General features: G+C 41.2%; 1 protein-coding gene across 1 annotated transcript in view; it reads left to right on the top strand.

Moving 5' to 3' along the window:
• The first annotated feature begins 4,859 nt into the window (after positions 1 to 4,859).
• The window catches only part of GNA12 (G protein subunit alpha 12), a 44,405-nt gene continuing 22,613 nt past the window's right edge, over positions 4,860 to 26,651 (top strand). The window contains exons 1-2 of the mRNA XM_056334303.1: positions 4,860 to 5,351; positions 18,154 to 18,369. Of these exons, the coding sequence (XP_056190278.1) occupies positions 5,031 to 5,351; positions 18,154 to 18,369 (537 nt within the window). The 5' untranslated portion in view covers positions 4,860 to 5,030. The remainder of the gene's footprint in view (positions 5,352 to 18,153; positions 18,370 to 26,651) is intronic.

Raw genomic sequence — 26,651 nt, 5'->3', positions numbered from 1 at the left:
TCAGTTCTGTCTGGGTGGAAGCATCAGGTGTCTCAGGGGCTTTCTCTTTAGAAAGAAGGGGTTTAACTTTGAGACAAGTGCCCACCATTATGGCAGAGACTGAGAGCACTTCCCTGGGCTGGGAGGAATATAATCAAACAACTACAATTTGAAAGCACTGTCTGGTTATCCATTTCTCTTCCAGTCTTACCATTACAAGGCTGCTCATGATTCTCTAGTTCTTTGTCTGGACCTCATTTTTAATATCTTGATGTCAATAGTTAGAAGCTCAATGAGTTTAAGCAAATCTGGATCAAAGAAATGCATGTGTATCACAAACAACTGTACATTAAAGCAATACTCAAAGGGACAAGGCAAAAACTGAGATGCAAATTCACTAGTAAGTGGATTATTTCTTGAGAGATGCCTAACTACTTCAGTTTTCTTTGGCTTCACAGGAGTTAAGACTGCAATCACTTTGAAGAATTGGGATCTCTGAGAAAGAGCATATTACAATAAGGATCATAAAGTCTTGCAGAAAACATATAATCTGAATACCTATAGCAAACAGTCTCAACACCTACAGCAAAAAACTTATACATTACTACTGGAAGGTTCTTAATGATGTTACTAGAAAATAGTTGACCTATTTGAACTACTCTTGTTTCATTCCTCCACAGGAGAATATTATTCACTTTGTCTCTCCCACCACTTTTTCATTCTGCTGTGGATAGTGTGCAGGTAGAAGGCCATTGGAAAAGCTACATAAAACCTCTGAGAATGCAAGAAGCAGAACATGGTACTTTTAACATGACAAAACTACCAGCTTAAGTAAGAGCTTGAATAATGCCTGTAAACTCCAGCACCTCCTCAGGCAAAGAGAGTCACAGTTTCAACAATGGAGAGGAAGCAAAAGGAGTTTAGATCATAAATCCTCTTCAAGTCTACAAGCTTTGCTATCTGAATGCACAACGAGCAACTCAAGGGCCCCAACATCTTAAGCAAGTCAGACTAAGCCAGGAGTGCATCTGCCCTGTGGTAACAACAGTTCGATATTTTGACTCAGTTTTCTCATCTAGCACAGCAGTCAGAAAGGACATGAAGTGGTTTTATGAACTCAGGTGATTCCATTAGTGCATACTTTTTCTTGCTGTTGTCTTAAGATTGCTAGGTTCTTTCCTAAACTGAAGTTAGCGCTAGCTCTGGTATTACTCATGGTGCTGTACTGTGAGGAGGTAAGCATATCCTCCTTGTTGCTTATTTGCTTCACAGTTTCACTGAGCAAAATATTCTTCCTGGCAGTGACAGTGTCTGGTAGCACTCAGGAAAACAACAGCCATCTCCCAGGTATGGGCAAACATTCAGTTTTGTAATACTTATAGGGTTCATTAGCTGCATTCTCAGCTGAAGTGGTAGCATCTCCTTCACACTGCTGTGTGAAGTGCCTCCTCTGCTGATGTTGATAATACACTTTCAAAGAGAACACAGTCTTCAAGCTATGGGTCACAAGGGACTAGGTAAAGAATGGGCTATCATCCAGGTGGGGACTTGGGAAGACTTTGGGATTAGTCAACTTGTTCTTCAAGACACTGAAATGATAGCTCTGCATCCTTTTGAGGGCTAAATCCATATATCTTCTTTGTGCTTGACCCAGGTAGAAACAAGCAGGGCTTGAAATAGAAAGAACCAAGCTCTTCCTGTAAGCAGAAAGTGGAACTTACCGGCTGGAGCTCACTATTAGTCCTTTTTCCCTAACTTTTATCTTCATTTACCAGAGATGCCCAGACGTCACTCCCATCTGCAATAAGATCTTCAGGTGCAAGCAGACCACTAGCTTCTCCAACTGCCATACGGCTTTTCAGCTCTAATCTTCTGCCATCTGTTTTCAGGGCCAGGGCCTCAGAAGTTCATGCTCCAGCCTTTCCCCTCAAGAGCTCCCCATCTTTCTGCTCATTGTGCAGTTGCTTTGTAGCCATCAAGGGAAATAGAAACCATGTTGCCCTCATCGCCTTTAGTTCTATCCTCCAGTCCTCTGTTTTCTTCCATCTCTTAGTCTCCTCCTCCCTCTCATTATATTTATGGGAGATGAAGGAAGGAGAACTAGAAGCAGCTGAACAAGTATTTCTTCATCTCAGCAAAAAGAGAACAGGAGTTATAGGAAGAAACAGAGATGGGGAAAGGAAAACAGTAGAAATAGAAAAAAAATAAAGCTGGAAAACTGAGAAAGTAAAAGAAGGAATAGAAAAATTATTTTTTTATTATTTTTTATAATATAAGTTGTTTTAATTTCAGTCTAATCCCAAAGAAGTGAAATGAACTGGAAATTTTGAAGCATGGAACTGGGCAGGTAATAACGAAATCGAAAGGGAAGGCATGGAGACTGAATATAAGCCTCTCTCATAAGCTTTTACTGGGGTGCTTACACCGGTTGCTTATACTATAACAAAACATTTGCAGAAACATCAATAGGAATCACCACATGTGTTTGTGAGGTTCTGCCCTGTCCCTCAGCAGAGCAACAGAAGGCATACTGCTGCAGATCTACGGTAGTAAACAAATCCTGTTTTGTCTTGTTTTTAGAACAGCTTCTGAATGATTAGATGAGGAACAACAGTGCTGCGGGGAAAAGAGGGAGGGGTGGACCTTTTACTTTTCACAATTAGATGTGAGCTGTTGAAAGCTGCTTTCATGGATGAATGCATAGAGAACTAAAGATGTCTGGCAACTGATTTGTTTGATTAGTTTATTGTGTACCATAATTTTAACTCTTACTTACAGGCCTATCGCAGAAGTTGGACTTCATGGTTGTTTGAATTCTCTGCCAAAACTGCTTAGAACCTCAGAAGTCTGAAGAGGACCTCAAGTAGGGCACAGACAACGCTAGTGGGGCAGGACTAACTGAGCTAATCAGAAAATACCAATCTGTGCACTTCAGAGTTACATAGGGTCTGATTTTCAGGCTGCTTAGCATCTGAGGATTCCAGCGGGAGTCCTGAGTGCTCAGCTGTTGTGAAAATCAGGCCTATAGAGTTTAGCGGGTTCGGGGATGATTTCTTCATCATCCCACTGTTCTGACTGGCTTCTTGTGGTGCAACTATGACATCAAGTGGGGAAACTCGTGAATTACAGCAGTATTTTATACATTGAATGACCTGCTGTTGAGCCTCAAACTACAATCTGAAGGATAAAATCCTGAAAGAGAAAATATCTTTCTCTGGAAAGGTTCTGTGCTGTAGTGAATGGCTTACGACTAAGACCCTTGTTCTGTTCTCCTCTTGACTTCTGAAATACTAAAGGTGTTTTTAGGTGTCTCTTCTCACTAAGAAGAAAAAGACTTGCTCTTTGGAAAGTGTTGACAACAGCATCTCAGTGATTAATACTTACTCAAAATTCTCACTTCCATGAAAGGAATTGCTTTTGGTTTTGTTCTGTGACTCCCTGATCTCTTGGGATGTCTTAAGGCTTCCTAACATGCTTAACTTTCTACGAAATCCCAGTCATTTTAGTAGCTTCCCTCAGCTCTGTATTTGTGTCCCTTGCCCCTGTGTTTGGCACAGGCCTGGAGTGGGATAAATTATCTGAGGCTTAAACTGGATTAGATGTTTATGACATACATAATTGGAAGCACAGACAAAAAGAAGTAATACAGAAAGGACCATATAACCTCATAGAACTGAGGACACACACCTGTCTTTTATCATTTCATTTTGCAGCCAGAAGGTCTGGGATTCCAGCCACTGCTAGGTGACCACATACCTGCTGCTTCCGAAAACATTTTCTTTTTTCACCTCCAGCACCTCATCAGGAGACTGAGGGGATTTTCTTTCAGATGTGTGCTTTGATACTTTAATCCCTGTCTCATCATCAGCCCAGCACTAATTGTTTCAATACGCTTTACAAGGAGTTATACCTGACGTCAATCAAGAAAACAAATTTCATGCAGAGAACCAGGACATGCTTTAGTGGAGGACACAGGCCCCTCGCTGCTCTCCAGGCAGGGGCTGGGAGTCGGCTGCCCCCTGTATAGGTACAAGCTAGAGCCGCCTGGCAGCAGCTCCCCGGGGCGGCTGCAGACACAAATCCTCATGAGGTTTTTAAAACTGGCTTAATAAGACCCCACCGACGCTGAAGTGCCCTGACTGCACGTACTCATTGGATGATGCCAGCGACGACGCGTTTCTTTATATCACTGCATGTCTTTTACAGTTTTTGAAGCGCTGCGGTGTGAAATAACCCGCACCGGCTCGGTTTTTTCCTCAGTACCAGCACCGCCCGCCCGCCACCGCTGCCGCCGCCTCAGCGACCACCTCCCGCCAACGGCTCGGGACACGACGCTACGTGACGTGACGTGACGTCACGCCCCGCGCGGCGGGCCCGCCCTCTCCCGCGCTCGGGGCCGCCCTCTGGCCGCTGGGGCTCGTCCCGCCCCCGCCCTGCCTTGCCTTGAGTTCTGTTGCCCGCTTACCCCCGCCCCGCCTGCCGGCTTCTCCAATTGGAAGAGGGAGGCGTTGACCGACACGCCTGTCGCCCAATGAAATGCAGCATTAGCGGGGCGGGAGAGCCGGGCGGGCGCCTCCCTCGGCAGGCGGTGGCGGCGCTCCCTGGTTGAGGGGGCCGGGGGCTCCTCGTTCCCCCGCCCCACTGCGCCTCAGCGGTACCGGAGGCGGCCGCTGGCTGAACCCGGGCCGAGAGCTCGGGAGCGTCTTCCCGCCGCTCGCCGACCCCCCGGCGCCCCCTCGGCGCTCGAAGAGGAGCGGGGTGGCGGTGCCCCCTCCCCGGGCAGGGCCTGCGAGCCGCGCCCCGCCGCCGCCGCCACCCCTCCCCCCGGCCGGCTGGCCGCCCCCGGCCGCACCCCTCCTCCCCTCCCTCCGTAGCGTCGCTCAGCCGAGCCGGGAGAAGGGGAATGGGCGGTCCCGGCCCTTAGCCCCCGGCTGCGGCTGGTGCTCCTCCTCCTCCCGGGTCCCAGCGTCTCGGTGGCCTCCGCCCGATGCTGGCGGAGCTGGCTGGGGTCTCCGCGGCGTTGTGAGCGCTCCTGCCGTCCCGCAGCCGCCATGTCCGGCGTGGTGCGCACCCTGAGCCGCTGCCTGCTGCCGGCCGAGGCCACGGGCCGCGCCGGGGAGCAGCCGCGGCGGGAGGGCAAGGAGCGGAGCCGCGATGCGGAGCGGGAGGCGCGGCGGCGGAGCCGGGAGATCGACGCGATGCTGGCCCGGGAGCGGCGGGCCGTGCGCCGCCTGGTCAAGATCCTGTTGCTGGGCGCCGGTGAGAGCGGCAAGTCCACTTTCCTCAAGCAGATGCGGATCATCCACGGCCGCGAGTTCGACCAGAAGGCGCTGCTGGAGTTCCGGGCCACCATCTACGAGAACATCCTCAAGGTGAGGGGCGGTCGGGGGCCCGGGCCGGGAGTGGGGGGGAGCGGCGGTTACAGTCGCCTTCGCCCGCAGCAGCCGGGGCGGCCGGGGATGGAGGCCGGCGCCGACATAGCCCGCAGTTGTGGGAGTTTGGGCCGTGCCCAAAATCGCCGTCGGAAAAGGATGTGAGCTCGGCCGGGGCGGCGGCGGCCGCTCCCCCGGGCTTTCTGCGCCGCGCCTTGGATGCGCCGGCCGGTCGGGGCAGGGGGTTCCGCGGGGCAGGTGTTCGGGAAGGCGTGTACCTTTTGTGCGACAGCCTGGCGGGCCGCGGGAGGCCAGGCTCCCTGCCGTTCCAGCGCTGGCCGTCAGAAGGCCTGGCTGAAAAAAAAAAAGCTCAAAGGAAACTTCCCTGCGAAGGCGATTGAGAAGAGCTTTGTGGAAACTCAGAGGAAAGAGGATATAGGTGTGGCCTTCGTTCTGGAAAAAAAACATTACGAGAGCATCCTCAAAGTCGGAATGGGAGAAACTTCAAATTTGGAAGATACGCAGAGGGATTTCCTTGCCTCGGCCGTGTGCCTTTGATATAGGATGAGAAATTAATCTTCTTACAGATGTTGTGACTGCAAGTGGTTGTTACTTGTACATCTTTAGAAATGGAGGGGCATAGGCCCTTAGAGTTGAGTAGTGTGGGATGTTACCAAGAATAGCGCTGAAATGGTAATAACTTTGGTTTAGTGCCTTTGTAAGAAGTTTTTGTTGAATCTGTGTGCAGGCTTTATAGTGCTGGTAGTGTATTTCTCTAGTGATGGGAGAATCTAAAGGCTACTGGTAGAGCTCACAGTGCCTTTGGCCTACAGACAGTTAAAGAAAATCAGCCTTGACAAAAACTGTTTCTTTCTGGGAAAGAAGCTTTGATGCCCTGTGCAGGTAGAAGTGATTGTATTTCAGAAAATACCTGAAGATGCATAAAAAGCTTGCTTAAGAATATATATCTCTTCGTTTTCGTAATCGTGCTCTAAAAACCTGCTAGTTTCCCACCTATATTTTCCTGTAGGAATGTCTCTGTTCTTACGTGGGTGTGAATTTGTGAGGCGCCGTGAGATTTCATAGAAAATTAAAGGAAATGGAACTGCAAGTTAAGAATAACAAGTTACCTCTGAAATTTTAGATTTGTTTTTAAATAAAAGCTCTACATGCACTTTGTGCATATGCACGCTGTGTGCGTGCATACGGTGACCCTTGTCATTGGCTTGCAAGAATGCCAGTGTATCATGATGAGCTTTTGCTTCTGTTAGTGAACAGGAAAATTGTTGGCTAATTTTCTTTTTTTTTCATCCATTTTCAGGTTTGCAGCATCCCATTTAACTGCAAGAAAGTTGAAGCTCAGAAACTTACCTTTCCTTGTAGTTATGCAAGCAAAGAGAGTGTTACAAGTGGCTTTGCTTTTCTTGTTTTTTAAATATCTATACATCTAGAAATAAGAAGTCTTATTGTAGAGGTCTTAATGCTTATTTTAGTACTCTAGTGATTTATTTGTTACTGCTACTGATTTAAATAGTAGCAGAGGCTTTTAAGTAAGCAGTTTGTGAAAAAGGAAAAAAATCTGAGACTCCTCTTTAAGTTGTCTAAGCAATACTAGTTGTAGTAAAATGTTGTGATATTTTTATGTATGCAGCAGGTGTAAAACTTGTAGCAGTAGGACTTTAGTGTGCTTTGGAAAGGAAAGTGTCTCCATCTTGTAGTAGGGGAGGCTGAGTTATGCACTTGAAACACTTGTCTGCTGGATGGCTTTGGGCACATTTGTAGAACTTAGAGTGGAATCCAGGTCCTCAAGGTAGCAGTCAGTTCTGACTTCAAGACTGGTAGTTAACAACACTTCTTGGACTGTTGTCAGTTGAACACCTTTTTAAGCCTCCTAAACTAAAATTTGGAAGTATTTTTCAAATGAGTTAACATGGTTCAACAGATAGCCCTTTTGTCCTTGCAGATCATGTTTTGGGAGTGTTAGGTTAGGCTGCCCTTCTAGGTACTTGGACAGCATATGTGAGACTCTTCCTTCTTTTATTCCTCCGGATCGCAGAGATGGCTCTAGCATATAAGAATACAATTTACTGTTCACCTGTAGGTTTTGGGGAATGGCTTGAGAGTGGTTGCTGTGGGAAGAGTAGGCAGAAGGAGGGAAAGCAAACGAAGGGAACTAAATGAGTTTTCTGGTGGGAAGGAGGTCCGAGACTGGAGTGTAGGGAGAAGGCAGTAGATATTCTGTTTGCATGTTACTCATCTGAAAGAAACCTGATAACACCATGATACTCTGCCATAATCATCAGGAAGATGAAATCAAATACCAAGATAGAACTACAGGGCTTTCAAAACACAATGTTTCAGGTAAATTTATTTTGCTTCTTTAATGACGTAAATTGTCAAGTGAACCTTACTGCTGTTCTTTGTATAATAAAGTGTTTAGACTACAGGTGCTTTTTGCTTTTCAGGAAGTTCAGACTAGAGTGATCACCCATTAAGACTAAGTGGAGCAGAGATCACCATGCACATAACTTACAAGAAAAGATGAATAGGATGAATTTTTATAATAACGATATGTGGACATTGTGAAGTGATAATGATCCTATTGAATAGCATATAAATCTGTTTGACGTCGTAAAGTACAGCTGCAGCAACCTTAGCCCCTTTTCCACACAGTTCTCAGCATGGTCAAACAATGGTTCTGTTAAGCTTCTACATCACTGAGATCTGAGTTAGAAATGCAGTGTAAATCTCTGGGATTAAATGGTCAATTTTCGTTTTCCAGCCATGACTAAACTTCGCTCTGCAGGAGGAGGTTTCCTACTCTCTCAATAGTGCTTGATATTTCTGAAGTACTTATTGCAGTAGTATTTAGGCAGTCTATACAGCTTACGGAGAAAGAACAAACAGATTCAGATAACAGAACCTGAAACCTCTTTGAAAATAACAGTGCTAAGTATGAATTAATGTTACTGTAGCTTCCACTTTGAGTTTTCAGCTTCTCGTGTTTCTAATATCTTCTCAATGCTGAGTTCTTTCCTCACTCTGTTCTCTCCATTTCTCACCCCCACTTAGGGGAAATCCTGGTTAGAAACAAAATGCTGGAACGAAATAAATCTATGATACAGAATTTACTTTTCCATTTAGTACAGGTGATGGTTCAGGGCCTTGCTAGCTTTTTCTGGCATTTGTGGGACGGTCTTCAAATACATTAGTTTTGCTTTGGTTTAAGGTAAATAGTCATCGGTTAACTAGGGTTTTGCTTGTTAATCGAGGCTAAGTTTCAAAGTAACTTTTTGGAACTTCTTGGTGATTGAATTGAAAAGCAGTAGTGTTAATGTTCTGGTATGAGTACACAGGCTTCACGACTTTAGCACACCCACCTGGAAAAGGAAAGTGGATAGGACAGGGCTAGCTGCTGCAGCATGAATTTTAAGGTGACTCTTGGGATATACAGAGAAACTTGGAAAACTTCTGTGTACCTTGTTTCAAATCTAAGAAATGGCTGGTAGTGTTACATGAGCATTTTGATGCCTTCAAACTGTAGCTGAATGAATCTTGTTAATACCTTCCAAAACAGATTGGTTGGTCTTGCTACTCTACTTGCTTCCTTTGATAACAGTTAAAAGAGCTTAGATGCTTGATGAATTGTGGCTCTGATGTTCCTTGTCTAAATTTTTGTTGTTGTTGTTTCAACTATGAGAATACCATGGCTACTTGAAAAAACCCAGTTTAGCTGCATAAGAAAATAACTAATGTACAAGCACCAGAGTTGTACTTGCACCAGCTTGTTTGGGAGATTTCAATCTGAAGAGAGGAAAAAATTGTCTTTTAAAAGCCTGAAGTATAATCTAATGAGTTTTTTGGTAATGTTAGTTTCTATGTTGAAAATTAGAAGGCCAGCTCAAGGTTTCAATACATCTGTGAGTGTTTTCTTGCGTGTGGCCTGAATTGTGATGGTTGACTAAGGAATTGAAAAGCCTGGAATTGCGAGGGAAAGGACAACTCAGGAAATGATGTGTAACTTCGTTTGTGGGCTCTAAGTGGGGGAAAAAAACCAAAGATTTTGGACATGAAAACTCCCTGAGGATATATCTTTTGGACTTTTGAGTGCAGTTGCAATACCCTTGAGCATATCCAAGAGCATTTCTCCTTGATGAGTTAAATATGAGTGACAGTGAAGTGGGCAAAATGAGTAGCCTGTGCTGAAGTCCCATTTTAAGAACAACTTCGGACTTCTGCAACCAATACTAAGCCTAGACTGCTGCTGCTTCGTTGTTACAGGTACTCTGTATACCCTGAAGGGGCTTATGTTGTGTTTATGGTCTCTGACTGTAAGGTAGTTGTATCCTGTATCGTTGAAAAACAAAACAAGAAAACTCATCTGCAACTTGCAGGTTTGAGTCAGGTACAGATACAATCTCTGGGAAGTGGGAAAAAAGACTATTCCTCAGTTTAGCTAGGAGCTATGCTTTAAGTGATCAAATTACCTAGTCATTTATAGTGCAAGCATAATTCCTTTAGTAGCCTGCAGATGAAGGGGGAATACGTCTTTCCGTTATGTAAACTCTAGAACGCTAGTTACTCTTTAAATTGATTTGACTCTACATTTCCTTGGGTTTACAGGCAAATGAATTTGGTAACCCATTAGGAGGTGACGATAGTGGCACTTAATCTGTTACTTCAGAGTTGGGGTCTAGCTGTACTGGAGTAGTTGGTCCCAGGACAGTGTCAATCTTATTTCCGCTGGGACAGCTTCTTTTGAAAGGAATGACAAGGAGAATACTCTGTAGGAACTGTGGCTAATAAGGCGATTTTTCTGTTAAATTTAGCATACAAGTGCTAAAGTTCTGTGATAGAACTGGTATTTAAATCTGACTATCTTTGCTCTGTGCTTTTATCATGTAGTGGTTATTTTAATATGAAAAATTATGTTCACAAAATTACGTAGAAAAAAAAAATGCCCTTATGAGTCTTCTTGATCTTCCTGTTACAGGTTTGTTTAACCAATGAAACTCTTACTGACTTGCAGTTGATAATTTTCTGTGTCTTAAATATAAATTCCATCAGTTCTGGTGGTCTCTTTGAATTTGGGGTGTCATCTGGTTGGACCAGGAGAGAGCAATCTGCCTTCATAGTGGTGGATAGTGGAAGAGGAGTAATGGTCAATAGTAAGTGATAAATATTCCCTGTTGTTCCAAAATGGAGCTCACAGTGTTCTTGTGATGTAGTCATTAGTATTGCAGAACAAGTTTTAGTCCCTGGAGACTGTAGACACATACTTTGATGTGTTCCAGACAAAAGTTTAGTCACTTGAGTGACTAAATTTGGGAGCTTACGTTATATTCAGTGAGTTGAAAATACATAGATTTTCATAATTAACCTGGAAACAGTATTGGCAAAAAAATTAGCGAGTTGTGCTACTAACTGTTTACAAGAAAACTTCAGAGCAAAGGCAAACTAGTACACATTGTTTGAAAAAGTATGTTCAATACAAATGAAAACAAGAGAAGAAGGAATTGGAGACTGTAGAGTTTCCAAATGAGTTTCCTTCACTTGCATGGGTTTTCTTCACCCTTGCGGGGGTCAGGTTGAAGGCCCCTCCCTCTCTACCCTTCCCTTCTGTCTGAGCAGGTCTGCTGGGTACTGTGGCAGTGTGTTTGTGAGGGCAGCGTGACAGGGTCTTGCAAAGCCTGGTGGGGGTACTTCTGGAACTGCAGATCCTGCTTCTGTTCTATTGAAAGCATGAACTAATCATGAACTAAATACTAGTGTGATGGTCTCAGGAAAGGGAGAAACCAAGTAATGTAATTCTGAAAGCATTAACTTGGAACTTTTTTCAAAGTCCAGCACCAGTTCTCACCTTTTAAGGGCATCATCTCTACTTTGTGCCTAGTTGCAAGTAAAGCTTGCAGTGACAGTATTTTTCTTCTGCTGCATTTGTCGTTTTGCTGGATTCAGTCAAAAACAAGGATTCTCTTCAGAGTTTCCAGGCAAGCAGACATTGCTGCTGCTCCCAGTTCAGAGATTCAGTGGCTAATCCAAATGTTTCTTAATGTTTGTGATCGTGTGGACTAAGTAAATGACACTTCCCCTTTGTTCCCATTTTTATTTGTATGTTGGGCTGGAAGGTAGGTCATCTTTAGTGCTTACCGTGCTCTCACCTGGGTGGTACTGGAATATGTGAATGGTGAAAATATGTACATAACTGGTGAGGCTTTCTGTTGCCTGACTGGGCGAACTGGTGCTGCTCCCACCCCTACCCTTGTGTCTATCTCACCTTACAGCAAGCTAATATAGGTGGTGGAAACCACTTTTCATATAAATTATTTTGGTGACGTTTGCTCACTGGATCACATTGTGGGCTCAGACAAATGACAAACCTATCAGACAAGAGATTGTGAATCTACACTACCAGGACAGATGCCCCTTTTGATGGTGCGTAATTGTTAGGCTGATTGCTCTGTAATTCGAAACCTTATCCTTAATGACATTGGGTTCTTGGCTGCTGCTTGGCAATAACATTCCAAGGACATAAATCAAATAAAAACACCATTAATGCTTTTACAATAGTGCGCTCTAAAAATCTGATCATCTTGCTATTAGTTTGTTAGTAGTAGGTCACCTTCTTTCCAGTGTTCCAAACCAATTCAAAAAAAGTGCTTACAGCTATATTTGCAAACACTGACAGCTTTATTTTTAAAAATTGTATTTGAGAATGTTGTCTTTAGAAGGTTCAGATATTTTCTAAAAATACATGTAGGTTACATTTTATCATCTTTCTTTACTTGCCAGTAGGCTTTACTGCTGAGAAGTCCAGTCCTATCAATGGGATTCAGGTTTTTCTTGTATTGGCACCAGTGATCATGGAGATGTAGTTTTTTGGTACAGCTGTACCAGTGTTCATATAGTTGCATCACATTGTACTGTTCCACTGGCTCAAAGGGTGCATTAGAAATATCTTGCTAAGATGAGAATGTTCCTTTTGGCATTAGCTCAGGTTTATATTGGTCTTGCGAATTGTGATCCCCAGGCTTTGCCAGTTGCTTGTCAACAACAGTGAGTTAAAACACACGGTAGGAAACACATTTGAATCTCCCTGTTGCCTGCAGTGTGCATGTTAGTTTACAGCCATAGGAGAAGACAGTATTGTCTATTAGCTGTGACTTGGAGTCCCCTGATCAAGTATTCATCAGTGATCAGCGCTTCTCCCACAGCAATGATTTCCGTAAGTGATATGTGGATGCTGGAGATCTAGGGCTTTTGTATGAGGTTGCACAGTGTATTAGTGGTAAAAGCTTATAAAGTAGCTGCTACAGTATTTCATTTCTAACAGTTACTTTGTCATCTGTGATCTCATACTAGTAGTTCCTTAAAATTATTCTTTCTTCCAAGAAAATGCACCAGATACTTTTTCTATTTGTATACAAACTCTAGATAGTTTTACAAGTTCTCTCTAGGCACTTGGCTAGAATAATCAAAACTTCTGATCGCTTGACTGTTGATTTGCATATGGAAGAACCTGTCCTTGCTCCTGAATGAGTGCCCCCCAATCCATTGTGTGTGTGGTGCTTAACTGTGGTGAGTTCACTTGGCCTCTTGAGTTGGTCCATCTGGCGAAAGGTGTGAGATTTTAAGGATAACTAATATTTCAAGCACTGGAGTACGTGAATAATTTAAAACATGAATGATTTTTTTTGTTGTTGTTATGTAGTAGTGTAACTGCTGATGTAAGATATTCTTAAATCAAGCTGCTTTTTAAATACTACAACACTTTTTTTCATGTACTGGCAAGCATCACTGGCTTCAAGTGACAGTAGCTGGTCATAACCTTTCTAATAATTCTCACAAAATCATTTAATTATTACTTAAAAATACAAGACAGTCTGAATTTTTTTAAAAGCTAGAACACTTTCAAAAGTAAAGGAGAAAAAATATATTTGAGCCAGTCCCAGTAATGAGCATTTGTGCAAATGCTCATAAAACCTTCATCCTGCTGGTGAGTAGCAAACAGTCTGCTTAGTACCTAACAGCTGGGCTCTGTCAGGCCAAGGATTTAGCGCTTTGTCTCTGACAAAAAAAAAAAAAAATCCCACAACCAAAAACGGGTACAAGAACAGGCAATGTGATACTTTGGTATACTCTTCCAGTTATTGGCAGCCTTTGGTTTCGGAAACTTCTTGAGCCAGGAGTTGCATCTGGAATGTAATCGAATAGTCCTCTTTGAACCTCTCTTCCACCAATTTGTCTTAGTTGCTTTTTGAGTCCATGCTTTATACTTTTGGCCAACATCTGACGTAAATGAGTTTGTCTGACTGGGGGTGTATAGGAAAACCCCTTCTTTTAGTTTAATCTTCTGTTTAATAACTGTGCTGCTATACCACTTGTACTTGTGTAGCAAGGGGCAAGGAAAGAATAGTCTTTTGTCTACTCGCTTTCTGCAAGTGGTTTGTAGTTTTGCATATTTTGGGTATATCGTTACTTTATTTCAAAACTGTGGACTTCTAGATCCATATAGTGTTTTCTTCTGTGTGACCTATGGTCTTTCATGAGTTAGATCACACATGACACACTTGTAATGCCTTTTTTTGTTCTACCCTATTTCCATTCAGGTTTTGTGCATGCTGGGGTTTTATACAGTGACTTGATTATGTTAAAAATTATTAGGAAAGGAATGGAACAGAGAACTTCCTATTTTTTCCTCCCTGACTGGTGCTTCCAGTATGCTGCTGTTTTGCCATCTTCTAATGCCTGACACTACTGTTATCTGTGGAATTTAATTCTTTTCCTCTTCACTTATTCTGGGTACTGCTTTGCTTGCAGCACAAAAGATTTAGATCTGTTGAAATAAATTTCTGAACAGTTCATATCAAAAGTTGTTGTCACAGGGTTTTTTTGTATATGCCAAATTTGAAAACGGAATGGTAATTGACAGTATTCAGTCTTCTGAATGAAAGAGTGAATTGACTTTTTTTTTATGGTAGTAGAAAAGCTGTCATATCACTGTTGGGAAGGTTTCCTGTGAAATGAGCACCACAATTGAAAGTCTGGTGTTAACTTCATAGTTAGTGCTTGGGAGGGACTGTTGTACCTGTAATAAGACTTGTTTGCTGTTTTTTTTTCTTATTGGTAGCAGTGGTGTCTGTATCCAAGTTCAGTTTTGATAAATGTGCTTTATTAAATATATTGAACTATTCCATTCATTCTATAATAAATGGAAATTCTAGGAATTTTAATTAAATTTAACCTTCTAAATGAAATATTTACTTCAGGGCTTCAACAGTATGTATAAACTTGCAAGCAGATTTAACTATATAGATAGATAAAAGTGACTGTGGCGTCTCACATGATGGTCTTTTTGGAGCAAAGAGGTATGGAAAGTGTTCTGAATGTCTTTCTGGAAAGAGAAGACCTTTCCTGTGGTAATTTGTTCTGCAGGTTAGTCGGGCAAGGATTATCAAATGTTCGTTGTGGCTGCAAAAAATTGTGTAACCAGTAACTCTGAAATGCGAGAATAGCAAAACATGGGATCTAAATTTGGCAAGTTCTCTGCTTATCCTCATCTTTCTGACATCTGCTTGTAGCATTTATGGAACTGTTTGGCAGAGATGGAGAAATGTTAAGTTTAGATTCACTTTACTGGACATCTTGCTGAGTCACAAAAACTTTTAACTGCTAAGACTTGGGTGGAAGAAATGCTAGCTGTTTTGCTTTTACTCCTCATGTATATCGCAAATCTGGTGTGTTCTACAGATTCTGATTTTGAGAGGTGCTGTTCCTGTGGGTCTGTTTAGGACAGCATTCTTGCTAACCCCTTTCTTATTTTTTGTGTTCTTCATTCAGTGTTTAAAATTGACCTTCTGTGTGTGTCTATAGACGTCTGTTCTGTCAGTGCTAGCACCACTGGTCTCTACATTGGAACCTGCCACTCAGTCCCAGATCAAGCTCTGTATGTGATTTGGTGGCAACCATTTCTGTTTCTTACACGGTCAGAGGAAGGTGCTGATGCTACAAGCTGCCCATGAGCCTGCGGTAGTTAATGCACTCACATAGGGTCTGTGAGGCCAGAGTTTGGTTCCCTGTCTTGCCCCAGGGACATTCAAACTCTCATTTCCAAGGAGCAGCAGCCAGCATATAAGTGACTATTCTGGGACTGGAGCAGTCTCTGCACCCTTGATTGAAACTCTGTTCTGTGGGTTTCTCCGAACAATTGATGAAACTTTCCTTAAGAACTGTCTCTCGGGATCTTCCGTATCTTCACTGGCAGCAGGAAAAGGCAGAGCAACAATGTGGGGAAAGGCACCGAGGCTGAGGTCCCAGTGCCACTGTCTCTGAACTGGAATTGTGTGATCTTATGGTCCTTCCTTTTGAGATGCCCTGAAGGGACTGCGATAGCTGTGAGATGGGTAAGAGTTAAATCAGTCCGAAAGCTGTAAGGTAGAAAAGCCAAGCTGAGCAGCTGGGGGAGATGGTTGCAGGGAGCTGGAGCCCAAGCAGGTGAAAGGTCAGAGCTGGCCTCTGTGGGCTGGGAGCTCTGTCAGTCGCTGTGGGAAGATGGTGATCAACCTCTGACATACAGCACTGCTTAACCATTTCTGTTCATAAACACTTTGTCTCACTGAACAGAAACAAACCTGGTGCTAAATGCCTAGAAATAGCAGTGTCCCACTGGTCTGGGTTACCACAATGCTTTGGAGAAATCTCCAAAGTTCTCATCTGGGGGTAGGGGGGAGCTGACACTGCCTTTGAATGGCGGCCAGGATGGTGTTTTGTGCAAGTGATGGGTTTGCAAAAGTGCCTGAGGTTGTGAGACGTCATGCGGGCATCTGCAGTTCAGAGGCAGAACCTTGTAAGTGTTTTTTTTTCCTCCATGCTTACATTTGTTAACACTGTTCAAATAATGCAGATCTAAAGACTTCTGTTAATAAAGGGATAAACTCTGTAACTAGGAATTACAGTTGGCTTTTGGTCTATGTGACAGTTACTAAATAGTTATGTCTGGAATTAAAAGCAGCAGTTTGTACAGCTATATTTAATTTTAGTCTTGTCATGGTATTGTGGAGATATATTCTCTACTTTATAAAAAGAAAGTAACAATCACTAGAGAATCATAAATATTTACATTTTTGGAAACTGCACTTCAGGAACGCTGTTGCATAGTGACAACAGCAATGCTTCACTTTGAGTTCCTCTTCTGCAGCACTCGCACGAAGTTGCCTCTCACTTCCCTCTCCAATCTTAATTTCCATTGAGAAAGTTACTGTTCTTGTGTGGTGCTGTTAAATGTCTGGAGAGGTGAAAGGTTCAAGTGTTAAGAAAACATATGTGCAGTCTTGATAGCTTAAAAGTATGCAAAAAAAAAATCGGTGCAATAATGTTAAGGTTCATGTGAATAGCTATGGAAACAGAACTTCAATTTTTCTTTTTTCTATTAATTAGCTTAAACTGTAAAACTAAAAGATCAACACAATGAGAAGTAGTTTAATATGTCCCACAGATTTTACTTGTGAATTAGATGATACTTGAAGATACTAAGCCACCATTAACAGGTCTATCCATAATTATAATGGTACTTACTCTTGGGAAATAACTATTGGCCAGTTGAAATTATTTAATATAGGTATAGTTAGATTCAAGACTGAGGTTTCAGAGTTACTTAATCTCATGTGTTTGGCTTGTTGCCTGTGAAATTAAGTTTCCATAAAACCTGCAAAATGTGAAATTAAGCAGTGTCAGTAATCCTGAGTTAAATTTGAGAACTAGTTGACTTTACTTCCAGATTTTTTTTTCTAGATATTGAGTACCAAAACCTACTTGTCGTGACTTCTTAGCAAATGTGTGGCTAGTTCAAAAAGTAAGCTGATGCTGATGGAAAACAGCACCTGCTTTACTGAGCTTAATAGCTTGAAATCTATGCAGTGCCTTCAGTCCTCTTGCCGCTGGGCTTTCCTGCTGGAGGTAACCATCTGAATGGAAATGTCTCAATGGAAGATGCTCATGTACAGCAAATTTTCAAGGAATCTATAAAGTTGGATAGCTGTGTTGTATAGCAGCCATGTATATTGTGTCAAAATCGTGCTTTACAGCAACATGTTTTTCGGATCTTACTGGTTTGTTATTGCTATCTTTTTTACCTAAACATTTAACTAATTGGTGGATGCATAGAGCACTGAAAGTTACCAAGTTTCCTCAGTTCTGGATGCTCAATGTAATTTGCTTCACCAGAATATATTCTTTCAATAGTATTTTTTATTTTATTTTTTTAGGGTGGGGTTTTTTTGGTTTTTTTTTTTTAGTGCTCTTCTGATCTAATGCTTGAGAAAGCTAGTATGTTCTTTTTGGTATCTAAAACACAAAGGGAACAAAAAAGATGGAAGAATACGGGTTTCAGGCATGGTGTTACTTTTAAAACTACAACTATGAGGATCATACATTATTTCTCAGATACTTTTCGTACACATTTGATGTTTACTTTGATTATCTGTTGGTAGTAGTGCTTGTCACAACTAGCTGTTGCTGCAAGAATTTTTTTCCACCTGGAGAAATATATTATGGCTAAGCTGCTTACACAAGCAAGCTGTTTCTATCTTATTTCTGCTGGAGATGTTACAATAAACAATGTTTATGTTTCTTTCCTGTCTCAGCAGAATATTATATATAAAAAAACCAACCAAACAAACAAACCAACACACACACACACCCCCAAAAAAAAAAAGAAGCTTCAAGTACCTCTGAGTCCTTGTTCTTTTACCTTTTACATTTTAATCTTTTTATCACTGACTTTCTTATCTGAATCATTCTTTAGGGCTGCAGGGTTCTGGTTGATGCACGGGACAAACTGGGGATCCCTTGGCAGTACACCGAGAATGAGAAACATGGGATGTTTTTGATGGCTTTTGAAAACAAAGCTGGAATGCCCATAGAGCCTGCCACCTTCCAGCTCTATGTACCAGCACTGGGTGCGCTGTGGAGGGATTCAGGAATCAAGGAAGCCTTCAGCCGTCGGAGCGAGTATCAGCTGGTGAGTACATCCATCTTCATGGTGGGAGGAGAAAAAGTTCCCTGCTGTATAAATCTCTCCTCAGTTGAAAGATTGCTTGCTGCGTGCAAGATTTAGCTATCATAGGAGCCGTTTGTTGTTAACGCTGTAAATCTGAGCACTTCAGCAGCAGAAACAAGTGGTAATTGGAGCCAAACTTGAAAAACTACATGGCAGTAAGAGGGAGTGGAAAAGTGCTCGACTGGATAAACTGGAAGAGCAAGAGGAACCAAAAAAGGCAGGAATTGGTTGAACTAAAAATATTTTAGCAGCTCAGTAGGTCTGTTCATAGTAGGTCACTGATGAAGGCACACTTAATTTGTAACTTTCCAGTCCTGCCAGCTTGCACTATATTGATACTGGCAAACTATTCCTGCATGCTGATCTTTTGAAGTGAATGCAACACCCATTCCGGCTGCTGCTATTTGACTGTTTCTTTTCATCCTGACATCTGCAAGTGAAACTTGGATAAGCAACTGAAAGATGACAGTGAGCGTAAAAATGTGCTATCTTCCTTGCTTTCTTGTTATTACATTTTCGTGCTCTTGTGCCAAAATAGCTGCACTTCTTGTATGGGATATGTTTCTAACAGCTGTTCATAATCCACTCCTTTTTCTTCCTGTGTACAAAATGGAGATGTTTTCTTTCTCTTTTTTCTTCTCTGTTCAGTGAAAGAAGGTACTGATCCATGCAATCTAGTACCATGGTTAGTAGTTCTTGTAAAATGACATGGGAAGATTTCCTAATTGTTCTAATAATATGTTAAAATCACAGAGATACGTTTAATTATGCTTAAGTCTGCAGGTAGAGGTCTGTTTTGCGTGTTCTGCCCCCAAACTGCATTTAGCTTTTCTTAAAAAACAAAAACAAACTCAAAAAAAAAGTTAAAATTCTTCATGCCTGGATATGTTACCAGTGTTTAATTGGAGGAGTTAGGTAGATGATATATCTATATATATCTGATATACGGCTTTGTATAGTCTCCCTTAGAACCTTACAGAGGAATGTAATACAGCTGAAGGAAAACTAGAGAAATTCAGTAGTGAAATTCGCGTTTGCTTCCTCATGCTGCTCCTCTGTGTGGGTTTCCCAGTGTCTAATACTAGTTAAACTCATGTTGCAGCCCGTAGATGCTCATCTGTCTCCACTGTTAAGATGCCTATTTGAGTCTTTTTGTTGCATATCTTTGAAATCTGTCTCTGAAGTATCTTGAGACTGGTAAATGACTAAAGAATAAATAAAATGGCTAGGTAAAACTGTCACAGGATGGTTGTATAAATCTCATTTCCTTAGGCTAAAAATGTAACGGTTTCTGTGTTAACAGCACTGAGGATTGGGGGGTGAGGAGGGTGATATACAGGGGGGAGAGAAGACAGGTTAATTGTTCCATAATTCCTAGCATCTGTAGGCACAGACTAAGACTTCGCTGTTCTAAGCACTGTTCAAATGTGGAATAAAAAGATGGCTGAGGCCACAGGGAACTTGAATTTAACATGAGACAACTACTAAGAGAATCCAGTATAATAAGCAATAATTGCATCGACAGCCTGTTAAGAATTTTTTTTTAGTTCTGGGAAATGCTATGATCAAGCATTGGTCTTGTTTCTAGGTGGAGATTCAGATTGGGATTATGTGGGAGGTTCATTCCTGTACTGGTTAGCAATGAAATTGCATCAAATGGGGGAAAAAAGAAGTCCATCTTGAATAAATAGCATTCCAAGACTGGTAGACCTACCTCTGCATTCTCTGGCTCTGAGGATTAAACAGGAAATACCAAAAAATAAAAAAGCCCCACAAAAACCGAGCCCACAGGCACGCAAGTGATCCTTAATATGCTGTCATCTTCAGCATCATGGTGTATGTCTGTCATGCGTCTTTTTGGATGGCATTCATACAACCTGTTCAGATGTTACTGGGGCAACTGGAACTGCTGCAGTCACCAGAACTGTTAATAGTAGTGCAGCGATGCGGTGTGTTATATAAGTACTATGTAACTTGGTCCCAGTTCATCTCTATCTGTGGCACTAACAACTTGAAAATCCTGGGTGCTGTTATTTTACTGTGTAGGCTGCATTACCAGGAGTTTACGAAGTACCTCAATTACAAACAAAAAGCGCTTGCTGCATAGAAGTTTTTTTTAAATGTAGTAGATTGTTCTCAAGCATACAAATGCTACTTCTGGATTGATCACTAAAGAAATTATTAACACATTAACCTGAACAAGTTCAAGTTTCCATGCCTTGTTTCTAGGTTCAGCAGAAGTCTGATTCTCTGAGTACACAGGGATTAGCAGCAGTATAATTCCTTGGTTGTTTTTTTTAAAAAAAAAAAAAAGTTAAAAACTGCAAAACTTGAAAGAAAGCAGGTAGTTTAAGGAGCTGCCTTATTTATAATTGCATATGATATGTATAAACCCATACCTTCATTTAGTTTAAACCCTTGCTGGATATAGATTAATGTAAATAAATAGAAGCCAGATATAGCAGACTCTGAGAAAATAAATCTTTTCTGAACTGATTTTAACTAAGGCTAAAGAAAACCTCTGCATCAGCACTCCCTTTCTTACTAAGTCAGTCAGCTATTAAATGGAATATGCTTGGTTTGAATACAATTTATAATCATTATAATAGTTTTTAAATCATCGCCAAAACTTTGAAGCTTTACATTACTATGATCTTTCTGAATACTTCTCAACAGTGTTTGAAATAAATACAAGTGCTGAGCAAGGGGTTTTTTTGGTCACCCTAGTCTTACAGTCAACTGAACACCACCTCTTTTTTTATTATTGTTATTATTTTGGCTTCTAAGCTGTAAGATTATATTGGTCTGCTTTTGACCTCTGTATATTTCTCCAGGAAGTTGTGTGACTTTGTTTAAAAATAAAAAATGTTGGTTAACTAGAGCTGAAAATTGCAGTGTACAGGTGTCTTCCTATGGCCTGTAATGCTAAGCTTAATGATTGACTCAGCAGTAACAAACTTGCTGAAAGAAAATGGCTCTGACCATAACCCTATACAATCTGAAAGCTGCTTCTCGGGACCACGGAAGCTGCCTCTGGGCATTTGAGTGTTTTCTGCTTCATGTTCAGGGCCTAGAAGTGCTGGTTGTAAATCCCTGTCTGGGTCTTTGAGCATTTCAGAAGTGAGGGGGTGGATTCTACAATAGCAGGGTGCTTTTTTTCTTCACTGTCTTTCTTAAAGCAGACTAACCAATTTCACTTTCTTTTCACAAACATCAGCCTCTCTCTCTTCCCCTGCCCCAGCCTGTTCCCACCGACCCAAGTTCCTCTGTTACTTGTATGCAAGCCAAGTAGTTTGGGGACAAAAGCTTCATTGTATGTTGGTTACATTGTCACATCTCTGTCCTCAATTTTAACTACTAGAATAGGAATTCTTTTGTAATCAGTATGTGATTTTTCTCTCTTCTCCCTTGCCCTCATTATCCTACCCCATTTTTTGTCTTTATGTTAGAAAGGAATGCACTTACGTGTCTCAATGTCCTGTAACATTTGTTCTTTTGAGGTTGCCTGTGGTAGTTTGGGCAACTGGATGTTAATTCTTTGTTGCCAGCAGGTGGAGACAAATTCTATTTCGAATGGCTTCTTGGAGAAAGGACTCTCCAAGGGATTTCAAACATGATTTTGCTGAAAGGGTGGAAGCATCTTCAGTTCGAGCCTAATAACAAGGATTTGGGTATATTTGGTAATTCAGGTGCATGTATCTGCGAGCTTTTTTACATCTGTAAATGATGTTTCTTTTTATGTCACAAACCATGGAGACTAAGGCCAATGCAGGAATTGCTTTGGTCAGGTGCGTTCTGTTTTGTTGGGTGGTTTTGCCCTTCCCCCCCCCCCTTTCCTCCCAGGTCTGTAGTGGGAGAATGCACCTTCACTTTTGTTTTAATGTGTCCAGAACAATCAAACTGAAGTGAGGTTAGATGGTACTTTGACTTCTTGCAACTTGGTGTGCTTCATGTTGTTGTGGGTGAAGATGGGACAAACAGGGCTTGTCAGGCAAGAAAATTACACTTTTGTCATGGTCAGAAAAGATATGTATTGTACACTAGCTCTGTTACAGAGTTTAGGCTAACTGAGCAGATCTGAGAAGTCTGTCATCTGGCTTCACCAATTCGTAAATCAAAATTGATGTTGTTTTATCAGGTTTTTTAAACATGCACAATGTTTTTTAGTTTTGTTTTTAAATCACTATCCTGACTAATCTTAGACAAAGCAGTATCTTTATTTGAATGATTCTTACTGCTTCCCTTCAAAATACCAAGTCTTTCTAGCCTGTAACTATGTATTTCAAGAACTCCTGAACTTCTCCTATGGTACAAATCATATTCTCATCTCTTCAGGATTGATGAGGCTATTTACTGTGAATTCCAAAGCCTATTCGCAGTTAAGGCAACTGTGGGAAGTTACTCACATGCAGCCAGAGTAGCTTCTGGCTTGTACTTACAGATACCCACCCTTCTTGATACAGAAAAGGGTATGGACATCCAAGGAGGCTGCAAAAGTCATCTGTTACAATGCAGTTATTCTTAATATGCAGAATATATTCATGATCCATCACTGGAGTATCAATTCAATTTTAATTATTATTGATGTTCACTACACTGTTGAAAGCATTTCTAATGTTGTAATAGTTCCTATTTAAAAAAAAAATTATCAGCATTAATGGGAAGTAGTGGTTCCTGAGAGGGAAATAAGGGGCCTGCAAATATAGGCAAAAAATTACTACTGTGTCCATAGCTATTTTTAGATCTGTGCACAGGGAATTGTATGGAACACTTCCATTAATACTTCAAATACTAAGAGCCTCTGAAGCCTTGGATGTGGGAAGACTCTGGAAAATGTTTTAAAGACCCTTTCTATCGATTCCCCAAGTCTCTAGGTGTTTTGAAGTGTGGGAGTTTGGGGGATATTTGTAATAGGACACGAGTCACTTGCCTATGAATTAACTATGTGTTTCTTTTCCTCTAAGCGGACACTTGAAATAAATTGCAGCGGTTAAATTATGCCTGCCGTAACAGATAGTGTTCTGGAAATGCTGCATGGTGAAGAGCCTGCTCCTTGCATTAGTATAGCTTGTTGCTACATTCTCTTTATGCAAGGAGCTGATGGCTTCAAAGCTGCATAGGCAGCTAGCTGTGTATTTTGGGCAGTATGGAGGTGAGGCACTAGTAATTTGCACCAATTCTTGATTCAGAGTGGACAAACTGTTGCTTAAATGTCTTTATTTTGGTATGGAAGCACTAGGTATGGCAGTAATGTACGATGATCAGGAGTCAGGCTATATATCAGCTGCTGTAGCATGTGGAGGTTATGTGGCAGGCTTTGTCTGCCTCTGGAAGTCAAATCTAGAAGAACTGAGAGGTCGGACAGCAGAGTACTGACTTGACATGAGAAGTAGGTGACTTCTGAAGTGGCATGTTAAATGAAAGCTACAAGAGTGGGCTCTGTTTTGTCAGAATTCTTCAGTGCATGTTTACTTAAGGATTCAAGAGATCCCTATTAAAAGTTTCCAACTGATTATTTTGTCTTTAGGATGCAAGGACAGAATAGAGTTAGCCTTAAAGGCATGTGTCTGTAAGCATTTTACTTTTCTTTCAGCATATAGGCTACAGCCCGAAATGCAGGAGTACTTGCACCTGGTACTGACGTCATGCACTTGCTAGTGCACTTCCTCTTGAGGAAATACTAAGTGTCAAATCGACTCCAGCTTATACAACTGGCCATAACACAAAAATGAGCTCTTCTTTTTGCAAACTACTGTTTGAATATGAGCTAACGCAAGGGACTATGAATGTTGCTTATTCTGTAAGGATGAGTTTGGGGTTTTTTGTTTCCCCCAGAGCTGTGAAACTTGCATATTTCATCAGTGAAATCTACTGGGACTTGACCAATGCTGTTGAGGTGTACAAGGGAAATAGCCACGTTGAGGTGTACAAGGGAAAGTGCCAGCAGAGGAAATCTTATTACCATTTAATGCACTAATTGAGGCTAGGTAGCAACTGTTTGCCAAGTTACTTTTGAGCTTTGCTTGGGTATTCCTAGTTTGCAGAACTCCTGTGAAACTAAATTACTGCTGGGGAAATCACGTGGATTTTTTTCTTTTCTAGATCTGGATGGGACATACCACTCTGACCCAGAGAATTTTTTAAAAACAATGGATTGACAGTAATACTACAAACCAGAAACACATGTTTGCTGTTGCTGAGTCTTCATATTTTTTAATTACACAGTGTTAGTGCTAAAGGTCAAGTACATCTGTATCTAACAATGTTAGATAATTATTTTCTTTGAAGCTAGTTTTGAAGCTGTGGATGGTAAATAGGCCTGTTTGAATTTAGCTATTACACTTAAAGAATGAGAGTGCTATTTGACCTGCCTGCCCTTACATTTGCCAGGTTGTTGTTATAAAAATAACTATTAGTGTGTTATAATATGATTTTGTTATGTTAGAATTCTGAAACAGTGGCTTAATCGGACATTAAATGTATGATTAACTTAAAAGATCATTAACTTGCAGACTATCTGTGCAGCTTGAATAATATCCTGCTCTGGACTCGTATAGCAGGGTGAGTTATGAAGATGTTTCTTTTTTAGTTAAATACCTAAGCAAGGTTTTATGCCAGTATTGCAGTAATTAAGTGCCTGAGGTTAAGATTTAAATTCTTAGTTCTTCATCTCAAGACCTCAGAAGTCTATGGTCAAGTTATGGAGTTTGCCTCATCTTTGTACAGAAAAAGTTAATTGCTTGTTTAAATATAATGCTGCAAAGCATTGTAGCTGGTCTGTAATAGGAAGGATTAGCAGTTGGAGTCCCTGGCTTCTAATCCTGTCTCTAAGACCAAATAGGAAAACTTTTTTCAGATCAAAGTGTCAAGTAAGAACTCTCAAAACAACAGTGACATTTTGTAAAAGGAGGTGAGACTCACTGAGTTACGGTTTAGGTTTTATTAAAAATTGAAAGGTAACATAAAGTATTCTAAAAATATATGCCTAAATGAGATATGTTAATGGGCCTGCTGCCACAAGAAGAACTGCTTGAGTAGCATGGTGTTTGGCTGTACCAGCACTAGTGTGTCTTGATAGTCACTGAGATTCAAGTTCAAGACTAAGCTGGAGCAGGAGGCAGAGTTAAGGATGCCTTCACAACATATTGTCTGTCACCTACACTAAGGAATCCTGCACTTGATAATCTCAGTTTTGCTTTAAGTGCCACCGAGCAAAAGGTGAGAAAAACTTGCTTTTAAGGTAGGTTGGATTCAAAGCCGTGTAGAGAATCGAAGGTCATAAATCATTTTACACTGCACGTAATTTTGAATTCTAGCAAAATCCACTTGCATGATGTATTTTCTCAATGACAGAAGCCATTCTCTCAAGCAGAACCATCCGTAGAAAGTTGTGTGATGGGTAAAATGGTTATTAGCTGTTATTAAATACTTTCTGCTATTGGAAAGAAATAACGAAGACCAGAAAGGTCATGAATTATGACCTTTTCAAAACAGTGCAAAATGGAAAAGTGTTAGAATAGCAATTTATTACAGTACCTACCTGAAGTCTCAACCAAGCATTAAAGCTGTCTGTGCTAAATGCTTTGTGGAAAAATAAAAGGATTCCTGCCATGAATTGCTACTGGCCTTAGGTTATGACAGAATGTAACAGCTGGATGAAATGTAGCCTGCATGGAATTGGGAGGATAAGTTGGAAAGTAATGAGCAGATCATACATAATAAATAAGAGGATAACAAGAAATTGATATGCCTACCATATGGGAACTGAGACAGATGCAGAATAAAAAGAGCTGTGCTACTGGCTCTTCTGGTAGTCTGTGTAGCACTCTACAGTTTTTCCTTTTTTTATTTAAACATCAAAAACTCCAGGCAAATTTAAAGTCTGTAAAACATGAAGTACTATAATGTACCTTATTAACACCCTGCTGTCTATGGATATCAAAAGGTTGAAATTCAGGCTTTGTGTGGTCCTACTTTTTAACTTTAGGTTCTTGGAGGTAGATTAAAAAGCCTTGTATTTTTATGGCACTGTGTAAGGCTGCCTGTAGGAACTTTTGCTTTTTGGCCCTTAGATGCCAATAAATCTTGACTGTATTTTTGGTGTGGTTAAGGTGAATGAGAGAAACAACTTCATAGATACAGCTCCCATGCTGAAAATTCATTACAAGAATTTGCATCTTGCCTAGTGATTTCCATTTTTTTGGTTGAAAGATTTCTTTCTACTCATGTGCATTTTATTAAGA

Source organism: Falco biarmicus, chromosome 4 (genome assembly GCF_023638135.1).
Source record: "Falco biarmicus isolate bFalBia1 chromosome 4, bFalBia1.pri, whole genome shotgun sequence".
Classification (NCBI taxonomy): domain Eukaryota; kingdom Metazoa; phylum Chordata; class Aves; order Falconiformes; family Falconidae; genus Falco; species Falco biarmicus.
This window is presented reverse-complemented; position numbering and strand designations above follow the sequence as displayed.